Source organism: Odocoileus virginianus, chromosome 30, assembly GCF_023699985.2.
Source record: "Odocoileus virginianus isolate 20LAN1187 ecotype Illinois chromosome 30, Ovbor_1.2, whole genome shotgun sequence".
NCBI classification, from domain to species: domain Eukaryota; kingdom Metazoa; phylum Chordata; class Mammalia; order Artiodactyla; family Cervidae; genus Odocoileus; species Odocoileus virginianus.
This window is the reverse complement of record NC_069703.1, coordinates 21,927,194-21,953,106: the sequence shown is the minus strand read 5'-3', so window position 1 is coordinate 21,953,106 and position 25,913 is coordinate 21,927,194. Positions and strand designations below refer to the sequence as shown.

Below are 25,913 nucleotides of genomic sequence, written 5' to 3'. Positions count from 1 at the left end.
AAATTCCTCCTCCTTCAAGCCATGGCCAGACCCACTTGGCTGTCTGGACTCTAGCTGAGGGGAGGAGGCAGAAGGAAGAAGGGTGGTCCCAGGGGCTGGCAGGGCTGGGAGACAGGCCTGGGGGTCTGAGGGAGCCTGCACAGGGCAGGACAGACAGAAAGTCCCCAGAGAGTTGGTTAACCCTCTGAGGATGGCGGCCAGCTGTTCAAAAGCTTCACTGGGGAGGCCAAGGTGAGGAACTGGGGGGCTATTGTCAGGGACTCACATGGGGGCTGCAGAGAGGTTGGAATCTGATGTCAGGTCCTTTTGACAGACCAGGCTCTGCCCGGGCTCTTCTTTAACCGTGGTCCCCTACGTCCCCTGCCTCTGATCCATTCTGTGGAATCCTGCATCTCTGTCCCTGACACTTGGGGGCCTGGAAGGAGAGACAGGGGGTGGGATACACATTAGAACCTACCAGATGCAGTTTCTGGTGCTTTGAGGAGAAATGGATTGAAATTGAGAGACGAATTGCTGGGATTGGACCCCTCCATGCATCCACAGAATTTGAAATGGGAAGCGTAGGGAATCCCTGCTAAAGCTTCCTGGAAGGTTCTGGGGATCCTCTAGCTGCTGTCCCTGGGGTTCTGATCTCCTTTGGTGATGAAAACAGAACAGAGGATGTGTGATTTCCCATGAAGCACCAAACCCCAAAGGACATGTTTCTGTGTCCCATCGAGGCCATGCACAAGCGGGCAGGATTTCACTGACCTTCAGGAGTTGAGAAACCCGGCATGAAGCTCAGTGAAGTGTGCTGGAGCCAGGGGCTGGGAGGGGAGAGCTGGGGAGATGCTCCAGGCAGGGCTGGGCCTCCTCCTCACCCCTGTCAACCACCGTCTCTTCCCTTCCTCTCTGGAGGGTCATTGGTTTAAGGACACCTCCTGCTGGCCAGTGGATGAAATTGAGGACTCTCTACCTTCTGAGCCCTATTCATCAGGATCTCCTTGTCCGGAAGGGCTGAAGCTTAGAAATCCCTTCCTTTTCTTTCTTCCCATCCTCTCTTCCTTCCTTCTGTTTGATGAGTACCTGTCATGTTCTCAATGTTGAGAAGTGTTAAGAATCCTCATAAGGAAAATCACCTTGTCCTCCTCTCTCAGCCTAGGCAGGGCCAGGCTTCAGCCTATCTGAAGAACTTCCTTCTGTTTAACAAATTCAACCAGTGATCCCTTTTGATTAAACTTTGCTCCACTTGCCCAGTTTCCTCACATCTCACAATGTATCCAATTCCTCTGGCGCCAGGGTTAAGGGGGGGCCTGTGGAGATTGTAGGACCCGTGCCCCCACCCCCAACCTCTGCCACCAGAGAGAAGGAAGGCCTGCTCTGCAGCCTGGCAGAGATTTCGACAGTGCCAGGCACTTGGCTGGAGGTCGTTGGCAAGAGCAAAGGCAGGATCTGCTAAGGCTGGGCTCATATGCCCTATTTCCACCTAACTTCCCTGGTACCCCCGCTCCAGCTTTCATCCAGAGCCTCCTTGGTGCTGTATGCCGTGGAGGCAGGAAGCAGTGGAGGTCTCCCCTTGCTTGGAGATTGTTGGGGGCTGAGGTTTGTCTTTCTTCTCTCTCTATTCAGGCGATGGCAGGGCCCCCTTCCTTCTCCTTCACCGTGTTCACTGTGCTCCTGCCAACCTTCCCCAAAGCTCTTGCCTCACGGTGGGGAGCTGAGCTGGGGATGTAGGGGGGGGCCTGACAAATTTGCTGAGTGGGGGAAAGCTTGGAGGCGGGAGCTTGGTCGCTGAGAAAGTTGGTCCTCAGGCCGCTTGCTGGGAAGAAGGAGACCGTGTGATGCTGTCTCTGTGTCGCCATCCTCCCTTGAGGAGGAGGGGGCCAGAGAGACGGCATTGCCATGGGGAAAAAAAACAAAAAACCGGCCCTGAGAAGGTGCCCAGGGAAGCCCAGACGGGGAGTGCAGGCAGCGGTAGGGGCGGGGGCGGCCCTTGGCTGGCGCTCCAGCGGCCTGTTACTGTGGGGAGGCCCTGGCAGGGTCTGCTCTCAGCCGCAGCTCTCCAGCTCTCCCGCCCCTTTTCTTTCTGGGCTTGGCTGCCTGGCTCCCCTCCCAGTTTCTCTGCAGCGACAAAAACCAGGGGCAAAGCTCACCGCTGCCTCTCCCCCTCCCCGAAGTCTGTCTTGGGTCTCCCTCTGCCTTTGTCTCTTTGTATCTCTCTCCCTCTCTCCAGAGTCAGCACCTCCTTCTCACCCGCTCCTTCCTCCTGCTGCCTAGAGCCAGGGTCATAGTAGGGTGACTCCCCACTCCCCCAAGCAATATTCCTGAGAGGCCCCAACCTCTATTCACATCCTCTGAGCACAGCAGAGGCAGAGAAGGGTCCCTGGCATCTGATGGCAGCCACGTGACATGTGGTGATGGGACGGGGCACACCCTGAACCCTGAGGGGTGGTTCAGCCATAGCTGTGTGTGGCCCACCAGCTCTCATCCATCAGAGCAGGTTCAGCCTGGGAGGCAGGGGCCCTTCCAACTCGTGGGGGCGCCTTTGGATGCTCAGAGCTCCTTCCCTCCTGTAGTTGTTCGGAGAGGGATCCAGGCAGCGGAGTTCGGGTGTGGCCAGGGTCAGAGGTTGCTGAGTTGGAACAGCCCTGTCTGGGAGGTGTTCTCACGTGCATGCCAGGCCCACGGATGTTTCTGCTTCAATCAGGGCAGCTGGAGGCCTCCGTTTAAGTTAATCACATTATGCTCTGGGGAGCAATATGGAAATTGGAGTGAGGTCTGGAGGGAAATCCGCACACACAGGCACACACACGCACACTCACACACTCACTGCAGCTTGGAGCACAATGCTGCCGCCACCGCCTCCCAGGCTCGCGCTGCCGCCGCTGCGCCTTCTCCGCAGGTGGACGCTGGGCGCCTGGTACCGCCTCTGCTCTGCCCGCTCAGCCTCGCCTGCGGTCCTCTCCCCGAGCCTCCTCCGAAGTTGTGGTGCCCGCCCCCCAGCCCGCCTGGGAGACCGGCAGGCGGAGGCTGTCAGGCCGAGGGGAGGAGAGAGGCAGCAGCTGGAGGAAGTCCCCCAGGGTGGAAGCGCCCTGCAGAGCCCGCGCCTCCCATCAGGGCTTCCGGGCAGATGGAGCCACGTCGGGGCCGTGCCGCGGGGGCCCCATCGAGCTCCTCCCGCTAGAGAGGCCGGGACACCCGGGCTGCTCCTGCGGGGCTAAGCGTCCCGGAGAGCCCGGGGCGGGGCTCTCGCCTTGGTCCTCACCGCCTCCCCAGAGCAGCCGGTCCTCCTCCCCCCGCACCCCGACCCTCGCGCCCGGGGTGGGGGGGCACTCACCTCGGGGGTCAACATGACTCGACTGAGCTGGTGCTTCTCTTGCGTGATTCGATGGAGCAAGTACCTCTTCTCCTGCTTCCTGCCCCTGCGCCTCTGCCTCCGAAGACAGGTAAACTCACCTGACACCTGCTCCACTCTTTCCTACCGGCACTCTCCTCAGGTTTATCACCCTCGTGCCCTCAGGGACACCTACCTTGAGCGGGTCAGTGTGGCTTTCATGAGGCTTTGGGAACTCCTGGGGAGCCCCCTCCCACACATGGATCCATGTCGGGGAGTGGACGCCCCTCTGCCAGGGCATAGCATCTGGGGTTCAGGTCAGAAGTCTAAAGGATAACACTGGAGTCTGTGCAAGGACGCTGGGGACCTGGACACAGAGGAGTACTTCTTGGCGGGGGGGGGGGGTAGCTTTTCGCATCTCTCTGAAATTTCTGTGTAAAAGGGGGGCAAGTCCCTGGAAACTCATTCCCCCCCACCCCTGCACTGGATTCAGAGGTTTCAGAGTTAAGGCTGGGCCCTTAACAGAGTGAGGCTGTTAAGACTTAACAGGGTGAGAAATGAGCTTGGTGGATGTCAGAAGGGACTTCCTATCTATTCAGGAGGATGGAGGGACCTGAACCAAGTGTGGAAGGGATGGGGGCTGGGGCAGTAGCTGGGTTAGTAAGGCAGTAGCTGGGTTAGTGAGGGAGGAGGGGTGTGGTGGGACCCACAGTGCTGTGGGTGGGCATGCCATGGCTGAGCATCTTTCTTCTGGAGATCCTTGACTGTCTTCAGGGTGTGTGTGCTTGTGTGTGCGGTGGAGTGGCGTGGGGGAGGCTGGGGAGAGGGAGGAGGTGGGGGCCTAGCTGGCCAGCAGAGTAGGGAACAGGTGAAAGTGCGTGTAACCTTAAATCCTCCCCTGGAGGCACAGAGAGAATTCCGAGAACGTGACCTTGAGCCCCCAGAAGGCTCCAGTGAGGAGAGGGATTTCAGGGGCTGGTGGTCTGGCTTTTGATCTACTCCGCTTTCCTTAGGGAAACTAGAAAGGGCCCTGTCATATGGGCGAAGGGGCTCAGTGGTACTCAGGTTAAGAGTCAGTAGAACTGGTCTGCCTGGCTTTGAATTCTTGGGCTGTGGACCTTGGGCAAGTGACTTACTCTGCCTGTACCTTAGCTTTCAAACATGTGGAATAGGGATTATAAAAGTACCTATATCACTGGCTTGTTGTGAGGATTAAATGATGTAGGACATTTGGAATGGTTACCAAGTGCTTATTCCATAGTAGGTACTCAGTAAATATTTGGGGTTTATTCTTGTTGTGCCTTTCCAGCAGGGCTCTCCCTCCTTGTAGACCTTCAGGCAGGCCAGACATGGGATATGTGAGGATGGAGGGGTTTATCCCGGTATCCATTCTTCCCATCACATGCATAGGAAGGATTTTTCCACTCCATAAGAAGCTTGAATGTTCAGCTCCTCCTCCCAGGTGCTGCCTCTGGGACTCAGTTTCCCCCACTGCTACTCCGCAGTGAGGAAGAGGTGCCAGCAGGCTCCAGTCCCTCCAGTCACCCAAGGTGTGCTTTGAAATCTTCTAGCAAAATGCATTGTGTCCAGGGATTGGCTGGGAGGCACGCGCTGCAGACCGCAGGGCCAGAGCCACATCTACGGTCCTGTGGGCTCTGAGTTCAGATGCTGCGGAGTCCGACTTTGCAGACTGGGGAAAAGGCAGCCTGCAGTGGGAATGGCCAGCCAAGACCAGGTCAGTCGGACCCCAGGCCACTTGGCAACTCCCCCTCATCATTTGCAGAGGTTGAGGATGACCTCAGTGCTCCTGGGTTAGGATAAGAGTCGGGGGCCGGGGGTGCGGGAGTTGGTGGTCAGCTGCAGCTGCCTCCCTCCAGCCTCTGAGAGTCCGAGTCAGGCAGGAAATTAGAGCTGGGGAAGAGATCAAGATCACCGAGTCAGGTTCTGGGAAGGGTTTTATTAAAAATTGTTAAGATTTGGCCCAGACGCTGTCCCCACCCAGGGTGCTGGTGGAGGGAAGGTAGGGGAAGGGTGCTGGTGGAAGGGGGTGTGAGTAATGTTCTTTCCTGGGTCGGCTGGGTCCAGGCAGGGCCTGGTTGGAAACTCACTTTCCTTCTTAAGGAGCATTCTGATTTCTGGAGTGCAAGGAGGCAACTCCGTCTCATACTAGAGGGGTTGTGGACATGGGGGAAAGGGCTGGATGTCCCTGGCCCATAGGATACTTTGGCGGGCATTCAGATGAATGCCCCATTCTCCAGGCTGATGTGTCTCATGTCAGGCTTGGTGAGTAGAGCATGGTTGGGACTTAAGACCCCATGCACCATTTGGTTGCAACCTAGTTCAAGGAACATCCTGTCCAGTGGCACATGGAGGCTCTGCTAGGGCCCTGAGCTCCCCAGGACTCAAAGGCCAATTTTTGGGGGGCTGGGGGGCAGGGAGAGGGAGTGCGGCTTATCTGAACAGAAATCCTATGGCTTCTGTTCTCACTCAGAACTCAGGCCCCTGGGCTTACTAGCTGTTAGTCACTTAGTTGTGTCTGACTCTTTGTGACTCCATGGAATTCTCTAGGCCAGAATACTGGAGTGGGTAGTCCTTTTCCTTCTCCAGGGAATCTTCCCAACCCAGGGATCGGACCCAGGTCACCCGCATTGCAGGCAAATTCTTTACCAGCTGAGCCACAGGGGAAGCCCAAGAATACTGGAGTGGGTCATCTGTCCCTTCTCCAGCAGATCTTCCTGACCCAGGAATCGAACCAGGGTCTCCTGCATTGCAGGAGGATTCTTTACCAACAGAGCTATCAGGGAAGGCCCAGGGCTTGCGAGGACTGTGGTTTTTCTCTTCTGATTGGCTCTTCTGGAGCCACTAGGGAGCCAGTCAGTTTCATCCTGACCCAGGTGGCAGCACTGTCCTTGGCTTCCCTGTCTGTGTCCCCCTGCCCCCCAAACCAAGTCAGTCCTGGGCCTGGGAAGCTGACCTTCTCCTTTGCCAAGGAGTGGGGAGGACAGTTAACATATCACTTCAATGTGGGACTGTAAGCCCTAGTCTCTGGGTGACAGTATTCCTAGAGGAACAGCAGGAAAATTCTTGATGCCCACAAGATGGTTATCAGACACCCTGGACCCCACTCTCACACATAGTAGCTGTGTGATGCTGAGCAAGTTGCTGGGCCTCTTTGTGCCTCAGTTTCCGCATCTATAAAACAAGAGCTGGTAAGAGGCTTAAATATGAGACCTCAGTTACGTGTCTGGTTAGTTAATATTGCTGTTTCCAGGGGCATGGAAAGAAATGACATAGCCCAAGGGGGCCAAAGGATATAGACGCAGTTACTGAGGGCTTTGGTGTCTGATTCCTGTGTTCTGTGCTGTTGGAATCTGTAGTTGGACATTGGTGGGGAATCCCAGCACCAGCTTTGTTCCTCCCTATTGAACAGGAGGCCCCTGGGACCGACTGGGAGGAAGGTTGTGGTGTGTATGGCCCCGTGTGGAGACAGCGGGCTGCAGGGTTGGCAGGAGAAAGGCAAGAGCATGACTCTGGTCCTACAGTGACTGGACGGCAGGTGCTGGAAGCCACAGCTCCGGGACACCAGGGCGATCCCACCCCTCCCTCCGCTGCAGGGTGGTCATCTCTCAGATGAGGGGGCTGGGTTAGGTGAGCGGTGCCCCGAAAGCCAAACCCTTCTGGCAGACTTGTTTAATTTAATCTGGCAGAACAGCTTTAAAAGAAGAAAAGGCCAGCACTTAAAAAGTGCATTTTTCATATTTTGTAGAAAAGATTTTGTAAGATAATATAGATCTGGGGCTTCTCTTGACAGATTAAAAGATTTGACAGTGTGGGCCATGTCACTGATCCATAGAAGCTGTTGACAAGGAGCGGGGTCCCCTTTAGCTGAGCCTGCCAGCTCTCTGGTTCTCTGAGGGACTCCTTGCCTGCTCCTTTCATTTAACTTCTATCAAGCCCCTTAAGGTTCTGACTGTGACCCCTGGAAAGACCCTAGGTCTTTCCAGCTCTGATGTTCCGTGACCTTTGAATTTTGTGACCATGGTGACCGAGAAAAGATTTGAGATGTGCTACAAATGTAAAAAATAATGTAAAGTCTCATTAATAACTAAATACATGTTGAAATGATAATCTAGTATAAATAGAGCATTAAAATTAAAAAAAAAAGACTTGATGCTCCATTAGGAGATGGGCTGAAAACAGGAAGAACTTTCTGATGGACAAGTGTGGAAGGAGAGGAAGAATGGGTCGGAGGGAGCTGGGATCTTGGCCTGGGAAATCGGTGGTCTCACAGGAGGTGGGGCTGGCAGGGACCTTTGAGACCATCAGCTCTGCCATTTTGCAGGTGAGGAAACTGAGGCTGGGATACAGGAGTGCCAGGCTCAGGCTTATGAGGCCTGTTAGCTCTATTCCTGCCCTCACTCACTCTTCCTTCTGCCTTAGTTCAGCGCCAGCCCCAGAGCCTGCAGTCCTGGCTCTTTCCTCAACTGACTGCTGAGCTAGAGGTGGGAGGCTGTGGGCAGCGAGCAGGAAGGCTCAGCCTGCAAAGGAGAGTGGGGTTAAACATCAGCCACTGCAGAAATGGCCGGGGCAGTGGGTGTCATGGCACAGGGTGGGGGCAGGTACTGAGGCTTCTGGGATCTCAGCGGGGAAAACCCACCAACCCCAACAGCTTCTGCCTGTGAGTCTCTGGTCCAGGCATGGGGTCAGGACCCCAGGAAGGGTGATACTGGTCCAGCCTCTGGAGACTCCCCCTTCTGGGAGAGCTTGGAGATCAGCATGTGGCAGGAAGATACGGTGCTGAGGAAAGTTGGGTGTGCAGGCAAGGTATACCAACATCCTTTCAGGGGGCTGGAGTGAACCAGGAGGAGGGTTTGGGAAGGGAATGTGCATGTGTGCGTGCTAAGTCACTTCAGTTGTGTCTGACTCTGTGGGACCCTATAGACTGTAGCCCGCCATGCTCCTCTGTCCATGGGCTTGTCCAGGCAAGAATCCTGGAATGAGTTGCCATTTCCTCCTCTAGGGGAATCTTCCTGAGTCAGGGATCGAGCCTGCTTCTCTTATATCTGCATTAGCAGGCAGGTTCTTTACCACTAGTGCCACGTGGGAAGCTCCTGGGAAGGGGATGCATGCTTGCTGTGTGTGTGCTAAGTCACTTCAGTGTCCCATCTGACTCTGTGTGACCCTATGGACAGTAGCCCGTCAGGCTCCTCTGTCCATGGGATTCTCCAGGCAAGAGTACTGGAGTGGGTTGTCATGCCCTCCTCCAGGGGATTTTCCCGACCCAGGGATTGAAACTGTGTCTTCTGTGACTCTTGGATTGCAGGCAGATTCTTTTCTGCTGAGCCACCGGGGAAGCTCTGAGAAGGGGATAGTTAGTGATAAAAGTAGGAAAATATGTCAGGACCTATTGATGGTAGATTGATCCACTGTTTCTACAATCATGTCTGATACATGCTATATGCCAGGCTCTCAGGATTCAAAATACAAGACAGGTCCTTACCCAAGGAACTCTCCTTGTGTGGGTGGAGCAGAGGAACCAGCTGGGAAGGGTGAATAATGGGTAACAGGGTCCTGAAACAGGGTCATCACATACAGTTAGAGATACTTCTGGTGGGAGAGTTGAACCTTCAACAGGGAAGATGGTGGTTGGGTGGGAGGAAGGACTTCCCAACTGTGAGAGATTAAGATACAGGGGAGACCCCCAGAGTCTCAGAAAAGAGGGATGGGGGAACTCTGGGGGCCGGATTCTTCCAAGAAGACCCTCAGTACTAAGGTTCTCTACTCCAGCCTTTCAGTTCCAGCTGAAGGGACTGCAGAGGGAGCTGGCCTGGGGCTGCAGGGCCCCCGTGGGCTGCGTGGGAGGCCAGACAAATTGGTGTTGCTGTGACTTGGTTTTCTGTCTTGTTCAGCATTTCTGGGAAGCTGGAAGGTGATTTCTCAGAACTCTTGAGATAGCTGCCGGCAGGCACATCTAGTGATGCCAGCCATAAAGGGCAGGGCTGTGGGAGCAGGATGGGGAGATGGGGTGGGCATGAGTGTGGAGATGGCAGGGCTGAGCTGGCTGAACCCTTGGGAGGGCTGGCGGCGCTGGTGATGGTGGCTAGAGGTGGGCTCAGGGGCTCCCAGAGAGGCCCCCTTCCTATACCGCCTTGAGCTCTAGCCCGTCGAGAGAGGGAGGGTTGGCAGGAGCGTCTGCATGTGGACATCCCCTCGGTGGCTGCAGGGCCGACTCCATGTGGGACTCTGCTTCATTAAGTGTTGGCTAAACTGTCATTTGAGCCCTGGCAGGCTTAGGAGGGGATATCCAGGGGCACTGTGGTTCTGGAAAGGGGTGTAGGGTAGAGGCAGAATCCTTCATTGTTCCACGGCTCTGCAGAAGGGCTTGGAGAGATGTGAGAAGGGCCCTGATTTTTTACCTTATCATGTCTTCATCAGAACAAAGACTCTTAACTCAGGCACCCGCCCCAGGAGGGACAGAATGAGACATCTTGCTATAGAGTCCTCCCCTGACATCTTGGAATCGCCAAGTAATAGAGTCCTCTGTGCAGTGCACAACCTGCACACCCGCACATGGCAGCCCTTTCCCAGGTAAAGTGTGAATGTTTCCCTCTCATTCTGGGTTTCCTAGGTAGACGTCCTGACTGGACTGTGGGCTGGAAGCCAGTACACCGGGCTGGAGAGATCCACCTGAGGGGAGAGGCTGGTTGTGTAGACGCTACCCTGGGATGGCACCGTGTGTGGTGCTCACAGAGAGTGGTGAGGGCGTGTTCTTGGGTGAGTTGGGGAGAGAGGCAGGGGATACATAACCCTTTTTACATGTGGCCCAGGGCATGTACCACACGCTGATGTGTGTGCATAAGTCCTCAAGCAAGAGGACTTTCTTGCCAAGTTACTCAATCCAAGAAAATGGTCTCAGAGTGCCTGCTCTGGGTGGGGCCCTGTCCTCGGCATTCTATGTGTTTGTGTGAGTTGGACTGTGGTCCTGGGGTGTGTGTGTGTGTGTGTGTGTGTGTGTGTGTCTACAGAAGGGGGTGGGGCTGAGCCCTCCTTCCCTCCCCTGGAAGTCTCCAAAAAAATAGTGCGGGTGATTCACCAGCCCCACCCACCCTCGCTTGGTCCAGCTGTGGCCAGAGCTCAAAGAGGAAAGTTTCTGGGGGGAACAGCGGAGGGGGGAGTTGAGACAATGAAGGCGTGGGCAGATTTTGCTGGATTCCCCTGCAGCGAGCCCTGGGAATGCGTTTGGAGTCTGCACCCCTCGTCTTCCCCCCCTACCCCGGACCCCAAACTCTAGTCCCTGGGGTAAGGTGGTGGGGGGCGGAGGGAAGGGCTGGCAGGAGTGAGTAGGGGGGACAGTGTGCGGGAGAAGTAGGCATGTGGAATGGTGGGAGGTGAAAACGGCCCTGGGAGGGGGAGCCGGGGAGGCGGAGGAGGAAGTGGGGAAATGCAAACCAAATGTTGGCCCAGGGCACAGTCAAGAAAAACAGACTCTCGCGGGAGCCTGGAGCGGGGCTCCTTTAGGAAGGGCAGGAAGGGCTGGGACAGATGTTTGGAGAAAAGAAAGAAAGAAGGAGGGGGAAAAAAGTAGGAAAAAGTTGGAATGAAATTCACAGCCCCAAGGGCAGGGCCATTCTCCAGCCATCTCAGGCCTGGTTTGTCTTGAGTCAAGTGAGGTACAGGCTCAGAACTCGCTGAAGGGCACCAGAGCTAGCTAAGTGTGTGCAAAGGAGTTTGTGTTCCCAGGGCAGGAGGGCATGTGTGTGTCCTTGGAGATGGGATGGGACAGAAGAACCACAGTTCAGGCTGTGCCATCCCTTGTCAGTCTGTCTGCCCCTCCATCGGGGTTCTGGGGGTAGGGATCTGCAGGGAGTAAAGCAGTAGTGCTGGGTCAAACCAGAAGGCAGGAGCAGCCTGGGTAGCTCATAGGGCTTGGGTGTCTGGGACTGGGGGTACAGGGGAGGGTTCTGGGGGGGAGGGGCTGTCTCCAGTAGCTGCCCCTCTGCTCCGCCTCCTGCTTACCCCTTGCACAGCAAAGGCTTCAGACCCTGCTAGCCACCAGAGGAGCTGGGAGGAGGGAGGAGACCAGAGGCTGGGACAAGGGGTGGAGTGGGGGGGGGGGGGAGGAGGGAGGGTGAGTTGGAGGCAGGCAGGGCGAGCGATGCTGGCTGAGCCAGAGCCGCGGCTGCTGCGGACTCAGAGCTCCCTTCTGCCTGCTCTGTGGGGGCTGTGAGCTGGGGGGGACCATCCGCCGGCCCCAGCGTGGCCCCAGGGACAGCACTCAGCGACGATGACATGGATCTGTCTCTCCTGCATGCTCTGGGTAGGTGTGGTTGTGTTAGCTAGGAGGTCGAAGCCCCCACCCCGGCCCCTTCAACCTTAGCCTGACGCTGAGAGTCTGGGGTGGGGGGAGTGCTGGCCGTGAAGGAGGGGGCCTTTCTGCCTCTGAGGGACAGAAGGAAGGACCTAATTGAGTAGACTCTCAGCCTTAGTCCTTCCCCATCAATGGGGGCCCCTCGCCCCGGTTCTGCCGATCGGTCCATCCCCCCACCCTCCTGCCCTCTCCTCCAGCTGAGTCCAGGAGCTGTGAGGAGAGGAAGCCATCACAAAGTTGGTTTCTTTTTGGAGCTTCTCCTGTCTCCATTTCCACCCCCACCCTATCCCTCCTCCGCACTGGGGGGAAAATTTGTCACCCCTCAAGTTGCTCAGCCTCAGAGTTTGAGGAAGGTGCTGTGGTAGGGGGCCTGGGAACAAGGGGTATTAACCTAGAAAATGGAATCTGGAGGAGCCCGGCTAGAGGGAAGTTCTGCTTGGATTCCATCACTTTTATCGCAATTTCAACTTCTAACCATTGCCACCTCTTCCTCCATAGCCCTCCCACCCTTACCAAGAACCACCCCCACTCACCCCCTAGTCCCAAGGAGGAAGACGCGGCCTTGTCTTTCCCCTTCCTTGGCCCCAGATTCAGGAAGGTGTGTATCGGGGCGAGTGCCTGAGGGGTAGGCAGGCAGGGTCTGGGGCCACGCGGTGAGGGTTAAAAGCCTTGAGGCCTGTCAGAGGGAGAGGGGGGGCTGTTGGCTGCAGGAGGGGAGGGGGCGGGGGCGGAAGACCCCTTACTCAGAGGGACTTGGCTGGGCTGTCAGGCTGGGCGAAGGCATGCAAGGGTCAGGAGGGTGAGGAAGGCTTCCCTGGCCGAGGTTAATGTTGGTCTCTCAGAGAGTGCCGGCTGGTTTAGGGGAGGGCGCTTCAGCCCTGGGTCCAGATGTGATCTTTCCTGCTCTTTCCCTGTTCCAGCTGGCTCTGGGGAGGGCTCTCCTGGGCTTAGGCAAGCCCAGGCTGAAAGACAGTGGCGGGACATCAGACCTGGGCAGAGGGGAAGTGAGGAGGCCCTGGGATGAGGGCGTCTGGGTGGCGTGTGGGGTTCTCAGTAACAGACTGAAGGTGTCTGGAGTGTCCTGCACAGAGGGGGCTCACCGGGCTGCTGTCCACATCTGTGTAATGGGAGCCATGGCCAAGTTCATCTCTCCAGGCCCTGCCAGCTCCCTGGGCCCAGCTCTGGAAGGCCTGTGGACGGTGCTGAGGATGGAGCCTCAGGGAAGCTGGGAGGGAGGGAGGCCTGTGGCGGGAAGGTTGGCGGTTAAACTTCCAGGGTGATGCTGCTGTGGATGGAGACAAGGCCACGTCAGCGGAGAGGCTGTGGGAGAAGCGCCTCGTGGCTGTGAGCCTCAGTTTCCTCAGGGGCTGACATGAGGGGGATGGAGGGGAGGTGCCAAGAGGTGAGCACGAGTGCCTTGTCCAGGTCACTCCTCTGCCTGAGAGCTGGGAGAGGGGACTGGGGACCAAGCGCTGGTGTGAATGTGGCGATTTCTCTAAGGTCCTCCCCCCTCCTTTTCCTGTCCTCTCTCCTGTGAATCCCCACCCTCCTCTGTCCCTCTCTGGCTTCATGGGACAACCCAGTGGGCACCTTTCTGTGGTGGTAGAAGAGGCTGGCGGGGTGGACTGGGGAGGAGGATGTCTTCTCTCCATCCTGCCCTGGCCTGGATGCCCATCGCCAGAGTGGGCCCAAGTCTGGGGGAGCAGTGAGGACTGATCCCGGGGCACAGTCCTGGTCTCATCAAACTTCTTGTCCCCAGTCCTCCCTTGCAGTTGTCCCAGCAACTTTCTTCCTTTTTGTGTGGACCTCTGTGGGGCTGGGGTATAAGTTTGTAGCAGGGAGGGGAGGAGTAGATGGTGCAAATTGAGAAGCACCTGCTGGTGGGAAGTGGGTGGCCTTTGTCACCAGGCAGGGCTAGCCTCAGACCAAGAAAGGGGAAAGATAAGGCCGTGTCTTTCGTCATTTATCAGATGGGCAGCCTTGGCTATCACAGTTCCCTCCTTGAGCCTCAGTTTCCTGATCTGTAAAGTGGGGAGAAGAATATACACCTTGTTCGGCTGGGGTGAGGAGGGAGATGACATGTGTATATACTGTATATGTATATACATATGTATATACATGTGTATATACATGTATATGTATATGTACATGTATACATGTGTATATACTGTATATGTATATACTGAGCAGCATAGTAGCTGCTCAGTATATGCGGGTCCCTCCCCCCACCTCACAAGCCCCTGCTTGGCTCACAGGATGCCCTGCACCCCAGGTCTAAAGTGGGGGGGAATCTCCCCAGGAATAGCTGCAGACATTTCATCCAAGAAGTCCTCTGTCCATGGCACATAGTTTTAACAAGCTATAGGAATAAAAATCACTTTATTAGCTGAGGCACGTAGCTGTGTATCATGTGTAACTTGATTTTCTCATCAAATGCTCCCATCGTTTGCTATTACATATTCAAGTATGGTTTATTCAGAAAATAATTACATGCCTATTAATTGAGGCTTTTTGGTGTTAGGGCTGCAGGCCCTGGGAGAGGGCTTATTAGGTGGGGCTGAGAGAGCTACAAGGCAGGAGCGGGGGCCAAGTACAGCACTGGCCCTGTGCTGAGCGAGCCGTGTGGCCTCTGGCTCAGCATTTGACTGTTCATCCTGAGTTTCTCATAGGAACTTGGATGCTGTCCTCTGAGGCTGCTCGCAGCTGCAGACAAAGAAGTGTTCTCTCTTCTGAAGCCCGTGTCCCTCCCAGCGCTAAGCACGCATTTTTGTCAGAGGGTCCTCGTGAGCTCCCGGTTGCCTAGCGTGCAGTTCTGCCCTGTGAACCTGACTCTGATTCCTCTGTCCTGAACTCGCTCTCTTTGGAGTTTCATTGGCCTGTAGGACTGTGCCCACCAAGGGGCCTCCTGACTGTGGGTTTGGGAGCTAGGCTGGGTGGTGTGACACTCACAGGGTCTGAAAGAAACCAGGCCCCTTTGTAAAATTTTTCAACATGACATTTGAGGCCCAAAGTCAGGGAGCAAATACGGTACTATTTTTCTGTGGTGCTCAGAGGAAGGATGGCGGGCGGGCCAAGAGTGTGGTGCCCGCCACAAACCCAACAGTGCCTGGGTTTCATCCTGCCTTGTCATTCGGGAGCTCTGTGACCTTAGGCAAGTGGCTTCAAATCTCTGTTTCTCCACTGGTTTCCCCACCTACCTATAGGGTTGTTAGGTTTTAAAGGAGCCGATACATTTTAGAATAGCGTTTCTCCCCCAGTAAGGGCTCAAGAAATGTTAGCTCTCTTTTTACAATGGTGCAGTTCAAGGCCATGCAAGGATAGAGGCACAACTAGGACCTGGGTCTCCCACCTCCCCATCCAGGGCTTTCCATTCTGGGAATCTCCCGGGAAGGGCAGGTGGGGTGTGAGGACAATGTGAAGGCCCAGAACACACAGGCTTTCTCCTGCAGGCAGCATGCATAGTCGGAGCACGGATTCTGGGTACAAATCCTGGCTCAGCCACTTACTAGCTGTGTGGACCGGGCAGCCATGTAGCCTCTCTGTGCCTTCCTTGTCTCCATGTCCTTGACTTAACTTATTTCATTTGAACCTCATTGTAATTCTGTGAGGTAGGAAGGGCAAGGATGGCTAGTTCCAGTTTCTGGCTAAGGCAAAGGGGACCTGCAGAGGGCAAGTGGCCTGCCCAGGGGGCCATGGTGGGTTCAGTGCTTCCGAAAAGTGGAAGTGTATGGGCTGGAGGTTTTGCACCTCTGGTTGAGGGGTCGGAGGCCAGCAGCCCAGAGATGGGAAATAATGTTAGGGAAGCACTGTGATGCCTTCTAAGCACCACCCACCCATATTCCTTCCACCTATCTCACCACTAATCTTGGAGTGCCGACTTTCTTCAAGAAGCTGGCAGATACTGGACAAATGATTGCAGTAAGATGGATATTATCCAAGAGGGAATCTGTAAGGACATTTAAGGACAGACCTCGCCTAGACTGAGGGAGAAAGAGGGACATATCAGGAAAGAGATGTTCTCCTCTTGGGAGGTGAACTTTAAACTAGATCCAAAGATGAAGTTGAGACTGCAGAAATCCAAGTGCAGGAAGTAAGCATAACTGAAGAAAGATAAGATGGGGTAAACTGGTCAGAAGATGGCCTTTGGGCAGAGGAGTCCTGACAATGTAGCTGCCAGGGCTTCTCTAGATAATACAGGCGGCAGCTGTTGACACACCCTTGGAAGTGGTGGTACTGCCGTGGTTAGGGACTGGGGACCCTGTCTCGGACAGACAGAATCTGAATCTTTGTTCCATCCCAGCTTCCCTGTGCCCCAGAGCACGCTCCTCAGCCTCGTAGGATGTTGCGGTGAGCGATCAGTGAGAGAAGCTGTACCAGGCCCTTGCCATCAGGCCAGGCCCATCAATGGGGTTTCAGACCACCCACATCTCTGTGCCTGGTGTCTCAGATGGTAAAGAATCTGTCTGCAATGCAGGAGACCCAGGTTTGATCCCGGGGCTGGGAAGATCCCCTGGAAAAGGGAATGGCAACCCACCCTGGTATTCTTGCCTGGAGAATTCCATGGACAGAGGAGCGTGGAGGGCTACAGACCATGGGGTGGCAAAGAGTCAGACATGACTGAGCGACTAACACTTTTACCTTCACTGTGCCTTCCCACTCCAGGAGGTGATTTTTTCATGTTAGAGCACAAAAAGGGACACGGGGCTTAATGCTCAAAAATGTTGGGATGTGGTTTATGAAGGAACCATGTGGAGAGAAAGAGAGAGAGAGAGAGAAAGAGAGGCAGGCCAATGCTGAGAGATGGGCCAGCTCAGGAAGCCCTGTCAGCGGCCGAAGGCCACCAGGCAGAATCCGGGCTCCCCAAGCGTCCGTGTGCTCCTCTGTCACGCGAGGAGCTCAGTTATAGACATTCTCTGCGTCTTTCCTCCCTTGGAGACCCAGGGCTGCGTGGCATAGGAGAGCTCTCTCCTCAACCGGGTGAGGACCCCCTGAGCCTGTGTTCTGTCCCCCAAGGGCAGGACAGTGGCAGTGGGCGCAATCACTGGAGGGAACCGAGGTCAGGCAGCAGCTCCATTCAGTTTGCTCCTTCTGACTTGTTCTGGGCTCACATTGTCTGGGACTCCGTGGACATGGAGCAGAAGCACAAGCAAGTGTGTGTGCCTGGTGGGCAAGTCCAGTGCACACCCGGGCGTGACAACACAGATCAAGAGTCCACGTCTAGTGAGTGCTTACTATGTGTCAGGCGCTGTTCCAGTGGCTTTTCAGGCATTGTCACAACCTATCGATGGTTGCTACGATTAGCCCACTTAACAGATTAGTAAAGTGAGGCAGACAGGGGTTAATTAACTTGCCAAGGGTCACCTTGCTAACAAGTCGGATTGCACAGGGCGCTGTGTTGGGGCGCCAAGCACGTGTGACTGAGGAAAGGAAGGGGTGCTGGGTGGCGCTTCGCCCAAATCGAATCATGAGGAAATGACCAGACACATCCAGATACCGAAGGCCATTCTGCAAAACAGCCAGGGCTCTTCAAAAAAGTCCGCGTCATCAAAGAGAAATCATAAAGTGGAGTCATGTGTCCACATGAAAGAAGAGGAAGGAAACCCAGCAACTAAACGTAATACAAGATCCTGCTTGGATCCTGAGTCCAAAATAAAAACAAAGGCAAAGACCCAGCTCGAATGGGTGCTATTGTGGCCAAAGGGGAGATCAGAATATACTACTGAATGTTAGATAATGCTATTGTTGTGAGGTTGAATTTCCTGAGGGTGGTGATTATATTGGGTTGAGGTAGGGGACAGAGATAGAGCGTGGACAGAAGTGGCAGAATGCTCACAAGCGGTGAATCAGGGCCAAGGGCATATGCATGTCCAACTTTTCCAGAGCTTTTAAACTTTCCATGATGAAAAAAGAAAAGTAGGATGGAGAGATGGATTTTTGAAAGGGATAGTGGAGATGTTATTTGGGAAGATTTCCCTTCGGGGATGAGATTTGAATGAGGCCTTCAAGGATGCCTAGAAGCCTGACATGCTGAGAGGCCGGAAGAACATTCTGGGAAGAGGGAACAGCAGAACCAGGGCTCAGATATGGGCCCAGGGCAGGGAGTTGGGGAATGGGGCGTGGGGATTGAGATGGTTGGGTGGGCCGGGTATGGACCAAGGCTGCTCCCTGCTGCTTGGAGGGAGTGCACATTTTATCGTGGATGCTCGGGAAGGCATGGAAACCTTTCGGAGTGAGTGGGGATGACCCCAGAGAGGCTGTGCAGGGAGGAGGGAGACCAGGAGGCTGTTGCCACGGTCCCAGGCAAAAGTGACAGGGCCTCTAATAGGGCAAAGGCAATGGAATGAAAAAGCACAGGAGGGCCAAGAGAATATTTAGGAAGCAATATTTACAGAGTCTGGCAACTGGTTGGATTGGAGGGTGGAGGGCTGGGAGGCATTGAGAGTGACTCAGAGTTTTCCACCCGGGGCGACCACGAACACGGTCAGCCCATTAGCTGGCTAGGGGCTGGGGAGTGATGGTGATGGTGAAGAGGAACTTGGGTGGGGTGGTGTGTACCTGAAGGTGAGGTGGGGTTGGAGGGAGCTTGCATGTGCGGTGCTGGGGCGGGGGAGTGTCCCAGACTCCAGCCTGCAGCTCCACTGGGAGTCCCAGTCTTCCTCATAGAAATAAGCGCTGATGCCAGTCAGGTCCTGGTGTCCCAACCCACGGTGATGAGACATGGAGGGGTGGATGGCTGGGAGAGGACCGTGTGACCCTCCAGGTCTGTCCGGGGCCTGCTTTATAGTGATTTTCTTTCCCAAGGCTCACTGGCTTGCCGACTTCTGTCCTCTGGCCTCTTCGTCCATGGCTCCTAGTGTGGGGCCCAGGGAACCCAGTGGGGCAGGGCTGGGGCTGTTTTCTTGGGGAGGGGGCAGGAGCTCTTGAGCTGAGGACCTCTAGGGTTATCAGTCCCCTTTCATCACCACCCCCACTCCATTGCGCTCTGCCCCAAGGGGCAGGGAGGAGCCAGTAAACAGCCATTCCCACCCCAAGGCCAAGAACTCCCGCCAAGGCTGCCCAAGCCAGATGTGCCACACCCCTCTGGCAGGCAGCTTGGCTGAACAGAGTTGGGGGAGTGGGGCAGGGAGAGATCCCCCAGAGGGCCAGGAAAGCCCTCTGATGCTGGCTGGGCTTGTCACCAGGCTAGGGCTTTGGGCTTGGAGGGTGGGGAAGAATGACTTCAGCTAGGACCCTTCCCTTTTCTGAGTTCTGGCTCTCGAGGGAGGCGGGCTGGGGACAGACCAGGCAGCTCCTGCCGTGGCCGGGCCTCTTCTGCCCTGAATTTTCCCTAGGTCCGTTAGGAGCTAATCCGGCAAGGGAGGGGCCGGCGTGCTTTGTGAGGCTGTCTGCCGCTTGTCAGGGAAAATGATGCTCATTGTCATAACAAGCCACTACCCTTGAGCTTGGTGCTTTATGGGCTCCGTGCTCATCCTCTGCCTGTACCTGCAGAGTAACCGTGGGCGGGGCAGGGGAGGTGCCAGACCCTCCTTTATCTTCTTCCTCTGGATTTTGATGTATGATTGTTCGGAAGTTCCTTTTCTCCTGTTTAATCATGAGTTCTGGCACCTTCTACCCACTGGGGTTTTGTTTTGTCTTTAGAAACTTCACAGCCATGACAGTTCCTTCAGATATTTGAAGATATTCCACCCTACACTTCCTCCTCCATCATCCCGGGAAACTTTCAGACCTCTGTGGATGACTCAACAAGATTACCAGACATCCCAGTGTATATAGCCAGGGATGCTGGCAGAGTCACGGTCATGACTTGGGGTCACTTTCCTGGGCATGGCCCAGCTGGTCTCCTCACTCCAACTGGGGTTGCCCAGCCCCTCACAGAGGGGTGATGTCCCATTAAACAGCCCCCTCTCTGTAACCATCAGCAAGGCCCACCCCCTAGATCCCACAGTCTCTTCCTCTCAAACTGGCCCATCGTTTCCCTTACACTGTGTACAAGCAGGCTGTCTTGTCCGAACCCCTCACTTCCATCTGGGGACTGTGAGGCCCGGAGAAGGCCACTGATGGTCCCAAGACTGCCAGTCTGGAAAGTTGGTCTCTAGACTCCCATCTCAGAGATCCTTCAGCCAGAGAACCAGGATGCGGTGGGTATAGGGGACAGGAGTGTGATGGACCATCACCCAGGGCAGCTCAAAGAGGCCGTGAGCGAGGCCAGAGAGCATGTTTTCTGAACCCCATTTCTGTTCTCCAAGTCCACGGGGGAGGAGATTTTGTAAACCAGACTTTATGGAGTTGGCCAAGCAGAACAAGCAAGCCCAGGAGCCAGGGGAGAAGCCTGGGTGTTTGCTGGTCAGCCTGGAAGGCCAGCCTGCTCCTCATCTGTTTACTGGGCAGATTCCACTGTCCTGACTTTGCTTTAGTGAGGAGGCTTCTTTCCCTGGGCTTTAGGGGAAGGGCTAGATTTGGGGTCGTAGGCAGCTAAGGCTGGGGGATAAGCTGGTATGGGGAGCTTTGCTGACTTGGTGGGGTGGGAGAGGCAGGCTTCTGGGGGTAGAGTAGGCTTGAGATGATTGGGCTTTAGGGCTTCCTGCAGGCCCTTCAGACATGCCTTAAATTGAACCCCAAATCCCTTCCCTGCTTCTCCTCCCATCTACGCCTTGGCTGCTGCAGTTGACAACGGACTGGGTCCCCTCCCTGGAAGGTCAGTGACAGAGATCATTTGGAAGGTCGCCAGCAGGGGGCTGAGATGGGAACACGGGAGGTGAGACCTCAGGATAGGAGGACTCATCTGCCCCTCCTGGTGTGGGGTAGGGGGTACTGGGTCAAGTGCAGAGCCGGGCAGTGGCCTGCGCCCACTCTCAGTCTACCCCCTCACACCCAGCCTCAGCTGAAGCTCCCAGAGCAAAGTGTCTGGAGTATCAGAACCTGGGTCCTGCTGCCTGGTCCAGCCAACAGGGGGCGCGGCTGGGCTCCCGCACCTGCTGGCTCCACTACCCTCTGCTCGCTCTGTCTCGGCTTTGGGCTTTATCTCTGCTCCCTTCTGCCTCCCCACCATCTCAACGTATAGTCTGTCTGTCTCTGAGTTTTGAGACAATCTAAAACTTCAGAAAAGTGTCAAGTACAGTGCAGAGAACATTCCCCCCCAGCCCCGAACTATTTGAGAGTAGCTGACCCATTGCCATACCCTCTCTGAATACGGCCGTATTTTCCTACAAGGATTTTCCCTACCGAGCCCAGCACAGCCATCCGAGTCAGAAGATTGACACTGCTGAGTGACTGCCTTCTCATCCTCAGGCTCCGCTGAAGGTCGGCCCGTTGTCCTCGTGATGTCCTTTCGGGGCGTGGAAAGAATCCAGTTCGGAGTCAGTGGTGGCGTTTGCTTGTCAGGTCTCTTCAGCCTGCTTCAGTCTGGAAGTCTCCTTAGCCTTTGCTTGACTTTTGTGACCTTGTCACTTTGGGAGATTCTAAGCCACTGCATTGGCAGCCTGTCCCTCTGTTGGGGTTGGTTCGATGCTTCCTCCTGATTGGATTCAGCTTGTGTGTCTTTGGCAGGAGTATCGCAGAAATGATGTTCTGTTCTCACTCCATCCCCTCCCTAGTGCACGATCTCCACTTATCCCGTTACCGGTGACGTTAGCTTTGATCACTTGATTAAAGTGGAGCCTGCCAGGCAGAGTTACTCTTTTTCCCCCTTTGTAATTTATAAGCATGATGTGGGGAGGTGCTCTGAGCCTCGTAAATGCTCTGCTCCTCACCAGACTTTCAGTGTTTTCACTTATTTCACCTATCAGTATGGACTGTCATTGCTGTCAGCATGTATTTTGATGTATCATTACTATCATGATGTATTTTGATGCTCACGTCTTCCCAGATCTGAGGAGCCCCTTCAAGCTGGCTCCTGTGTCCTTTTTGTCTGTCTGTTTCCCTTGGAGTCTCTGGTTCCCTTTATAGTCTCTCTGTTTCCATCTCATCTCTCTCACTGTCTATGTGCTTGCTTGTCTCTTTGTTTATGCCTTTATCTTGATCCTCTTTTTTTCCTTCTCTGTCTGACTGTTGCTTTTCTCTCTCTCTGCCTCTCTTTGTATTTTTCTCTTTTGTGTCTCTCTCTCTCCCTCTGCATCTCTCTGTCTTTCTGCCTCTTTCCCTGCTGGCTTTCTGTCTCTCCTTTCATCTGTTTTTCTCTCTGTGTCTCTCGTGGCTCCATCTCCTTTACCCAGGACTCAGCACTACAGGGCTTCCAGCTGCGAGCCCTGGACATGCTGGTTTGTATTCCAACCTATAGGCATTGCAAGCGTTTATGTATGTCTATTTGCTATCAAAACTTTCTGGGACACTGCCAGCCATCTCCTGAACACCTAGGGCTGGGAGGCTCAGACTGGGGTGCTCGGAGAGGGGCTTGGAGAAAAAGAACCTTCTCCCTGGCACTGTGGCGTGTACTGTCGCATCTGTGTGTCCCTGTGTGTGCTGGGGGCTATGGAAAGCTCTGGGCCTGGGGGGCCGGTGGGGCAGCATCAGAGTCTGTGCTCTGTTGGCCCCTGCTCCCGGAGCTGGGAAGTGAATCCAGTCAGACACCAGGGGGAGGTGCCTGGGAGAGGAATGTGCGTCTGTACTCAGGGCCTGACTTCCCGGGGGTGTCCTCGAAAGAGCCTGTGCCTGGGCTGGGGGCTGCGGGTGGGAGGAGGAGGGGTTCTTAAGCAGCATGCATGACTTTGTGACTTAGAGTGTGTTGACATCTGTGGTCACAAGGGGGTGTGGAGCCCAACCTCACACTGTCTGGAGGGGGCAACTGAGGCCCCTGTTAGTGGTAGGCTGGCGGCTGGCCCAGAGCTCACCGAAAACCAGACACAGAGAAGGCTTGGACTTGCCAGCCCGTCTCCCATCCCACATGTGCGGTGGCGTCATTTTAAAAAGGATATTTAGGAACTTCTCTGGTGGTCCAGGGGTTAAGACTCCACACTTCCAGTGCAGCAGGTGGAGGTTCAGTCCCTGGTCAGGGAACTAAGATCCTACATGCTGCATGCAGCTAAAAAAAAAAAATTTAAAAAAGGATATTGAACCTATTGATATTTTCATAATGTAAAGAAGAGGAAATAGAGATAAAGATGGAAGACACCTTCTGGGCTGAGGCAAGGAGTAATAATGAGGATTGGAGAGAGAGCGGAGGGGCATGGCACTCTCGGGGGTGAAACGTTGAGGGTCATCAGCAGAGGGATGGATGAACAAGTCAGCTGTGTGCACACGGTGGAGTACCATGCAGCAGTGAGAAGGCGGGAGCTGCCGTTCTACGTGACCGTGGGGATGAATCTCACAAATTCTTGCTGAGCCAAGGAAGCAGACAGAGGAGCGTATACTGTGTCATTCCATTCATATGAAGTTTAAAAACCTGGCAGAATGGATTTTGGTGACAGAAGTCAATAGTCTTTACCTTGGTAAGACTTGATAATGACTGAGATGGTCACCAGGGAGCCTCCAGGGGTGTGAATCCAGGGGGCACACATGTGTCAAATTGTACTGAGCAATACATTTAAAATCAGTGCACTTGGCTAATACAGAAAAAGTGAGTAAGAAACCATGGAGGAGCCTGTGCTGCCTGGATGCTGGGGTTTTGGGTTGTCTGAGCCCCACTGCCTTCTGGGAGTCTGGGTCACACCCATAGCTTTCTCTTTCCATGGGCATCTCCTTCCAGAAATGGGCTCAGTCCCGTCACCGCTGAAGGGGCTCTCACTTCTCCTTCCCCCAGTGCTGGCCTGCTTCTCCCTCGGTCTCCCGGCTCTTTCCCCAGGAGCCCAGCCTGACTTCTGTACCTCTCCTCCCACAGCCAGAGGACCTGGAGGCCCCCAAGACTCACCACTTCAAGGTGAAGACCTTCAGGAAGGTGAAGCCCTGTGGGATCTGCCGACAGGTCATCACCCGGGAGGGCTGCACCTGCAAAGGTGGGTGACTGGTGGGGCCATGGGGAGGGGGAGCGTGTCTTCGCGGAAATGAGAGGTTTGTGGTCCCGTGGGGCTGGGATGTCCTTGGGGTTCCAAGTGGGTGCCTGGTTCTCATTTGGGAGGAGACGCTGAGCACACGGATGGCGAGCGTGTAGGTGTGTGTGAATGGCACGTGGCAGGCGATGGATGGCATGGAAATAGCATGTAGTTTGTGTGTGGATGACATGAAGAAGTGTGTGGGTGGCCTACAGATGGCATGTGAATGGCATGGGGAAGGCGTTTGCATAGTATGTGGTGGCAGGTGGATGGTGTGTGGTTGGTGTGTGGCTGGCGTGTGGGGAGTGTGTGAAGGGGTGTGGTTGGCCTGTGGATGTCATGTGGTTGGTGTGTGCAGGGCGTGTGGAAGGTGTTTGGGGGCGTGTGCCTGGCACTGGGAGTACTGCAAAGATGCCAAGCCACGGTCCTTTCCTTGTGGCAACTGAGGGGAGAGTCTAAGAGGCCCCTGGTTGGCCTCGGCAGAGGGCCTGCCGGCTGGCAGGCTTTTGCGGTTGTTGCTTTCACGTGTTCCTGGAACGGCCCGGGCTCGGCTGTCACCGCCGCCAGAGGAGTCTGTGTCTTGCCTCAGATCACACGGTGAAATCAGCAGGAGGCCCCGTGCTCAGTCTCAGCGACTGACACCATCACCCACATCCTTGCCACCGGCTGCCTCCCTCTGTCGTCTCCCATCAATCGCCATCACACCCCCCGCCCGCCATACAGCTTGAGTCCCTGAGCTGCTCATCTCAGGTGACTTCTCTTACCTGGGCGGCTGGAAGCCCCTCTGCCTCTCGCATCCCAACCCACCCTCTCAGCCCACCTCCGTGCCAGCTTCCCTGGGACTTGGTGTTCCCTGGGTTTCGCCTCGGGAGCCCCCATGCCCTCAAGACGAAGCGCACTCCTTCCTGCAGCCGTGCAGTCTGGCGGACTCACCCCTTGCCAGCTCTCTGACCCACGTCTCCCCTTCCCCCCAAGTCCACAGTGAAACCAGCTGCACCCCTCGCACTTCCCGAGTATACCAAGTATGTCAAACATGCCAAAGCGCCAGGCTCTTTCTTCCTGGAGCCTTTACTCACGCGCTTCTTTCTACCTGGGCTCTCCCCCTCCCTCCCCTCATGCCCATGTCCCAGAGGGGCTGGGAAGATGGGTGTCAGACCCTAGTGAACAGTGATGAAAACAATAGTGAGGCACACAGACACGTGATCTCATGCAGGGCTCATGGCATCTGGGAGGTGCTGGTGTCATCTCTGTTCTACAGCCGAAGAAACTGAGGCTCCAAGGAGTCAAGTCTCTTGCTCAGACATGCAGCTGGCTGGGTCGGAGTGGTATTTCCAGCGTGTGAGCTCTCTGGGCAATGGGGGCTTCCTAGACGAGGAGTTGCTGCTGGTGTTGAAGTCAGAGTGGGTGGATGGAAGTGTGTGAATGTGTGCATGCATTTGGGGGGCATTCCAGGCAAGCCTCTTACAGGCCAAGGGCAGAGTTTTATGACCCTTGACTGCAGGATTGGGACACCCAGACTGAATTTAGGGGTCCAGCAGGAATGTGTGTAATACCAATATTAGCCACATGGTGGCACCCTCTTCCCAAGTGGTCTGACTGAGATGTGTGCAGTTGCTCAGTGGTGTCTGACTCTTTGCAACCCCATGGACTACAGCCCACCACGCTCCTCTGTCCATGTGATTCTCCAGGCAAGAATACTGGAGTGGGTTGCCATGCCCTTCTCCAGGGGATCTTCCCAACCCAGGGATTGAAGCCAGGTCTCCTGCGTTGCAGTTGTGTTCTTTACCTTCTGAGGATGGATGGTGCTTAAGGGTCAGAGCTAGGAGAAGTCCATCACCAACTCCCGGAGGTTACTCAAACTCATGTTCATCAAGTCGGTGATGCCATCCAACCGTCTCATCCTCTGTCGTCCTCTTCTCCCATCTTCGATGCTGGGAAAGATTGAAGGCAGGAGGAGAAGGGGTTGACAGAGGATGCGATGGTTGGCTGGCATCACCAACTCAATGGGCATGAGTTTGAGTAAGCTCCGGGAGTTGGTGATGGACAGGGAAGCCTGGGGTGCTGCAGTCCATGGGGTCGCAGAGTTGGACATGACTGAGTGACTGAACTGAACTGAACTGGGAGAAGTCAAGGAGGTATTGCCTAAGGTGGGGTCTTGCATGTTGCTTGCATCATAGCCCCCACCTCATCCTGTCTGTTGAACCTGCTCCTGTTAACTGCTGGCCAATCCCCAGTTCCTTCCTTCCTTTCCCAGTGCTTCTTCCCTTCA

The 25,913-nt window shown here is 55.2% G+C and overlaps 1 protein-coding gene across 8 annotated transcripts in view; it reads left to right on the top strand.

The window, feature by feature from the left end:
* The first annotated feature begins 11,491 nt into the window (after positions 1–11,491).
* Positions 11,492–25,913, top strand: part of TNS1 (tensin 1) — a 208,245-nt gene continuing 193,823 nt past the window's right edge. For 4 of the 8 annotated variants that reach the window (XM_020879371.2, XM_070458624.1, XM_020879370.2 and 1 more), the window contains exons 1-2: positions 11,492–11,630; positions 23,494–23,608. In XM_020879371.2, coding sequence (XP_020735030.2) covers positions 11,598–11,630; positions 23,494–23,608 — 148 coding nt within the window. In that variant the 5' untranslated portion in view covers positions 11,492–11,597. The remainder of the gene's footprint in view (positions 11,631–23,493; positions 23,609–25,913) is intronic. The other 4 variants (XM_020879374.2, XM_020879372.2, XM_020879373.2 and 1 more) reach the window with 1 other exon arrangement.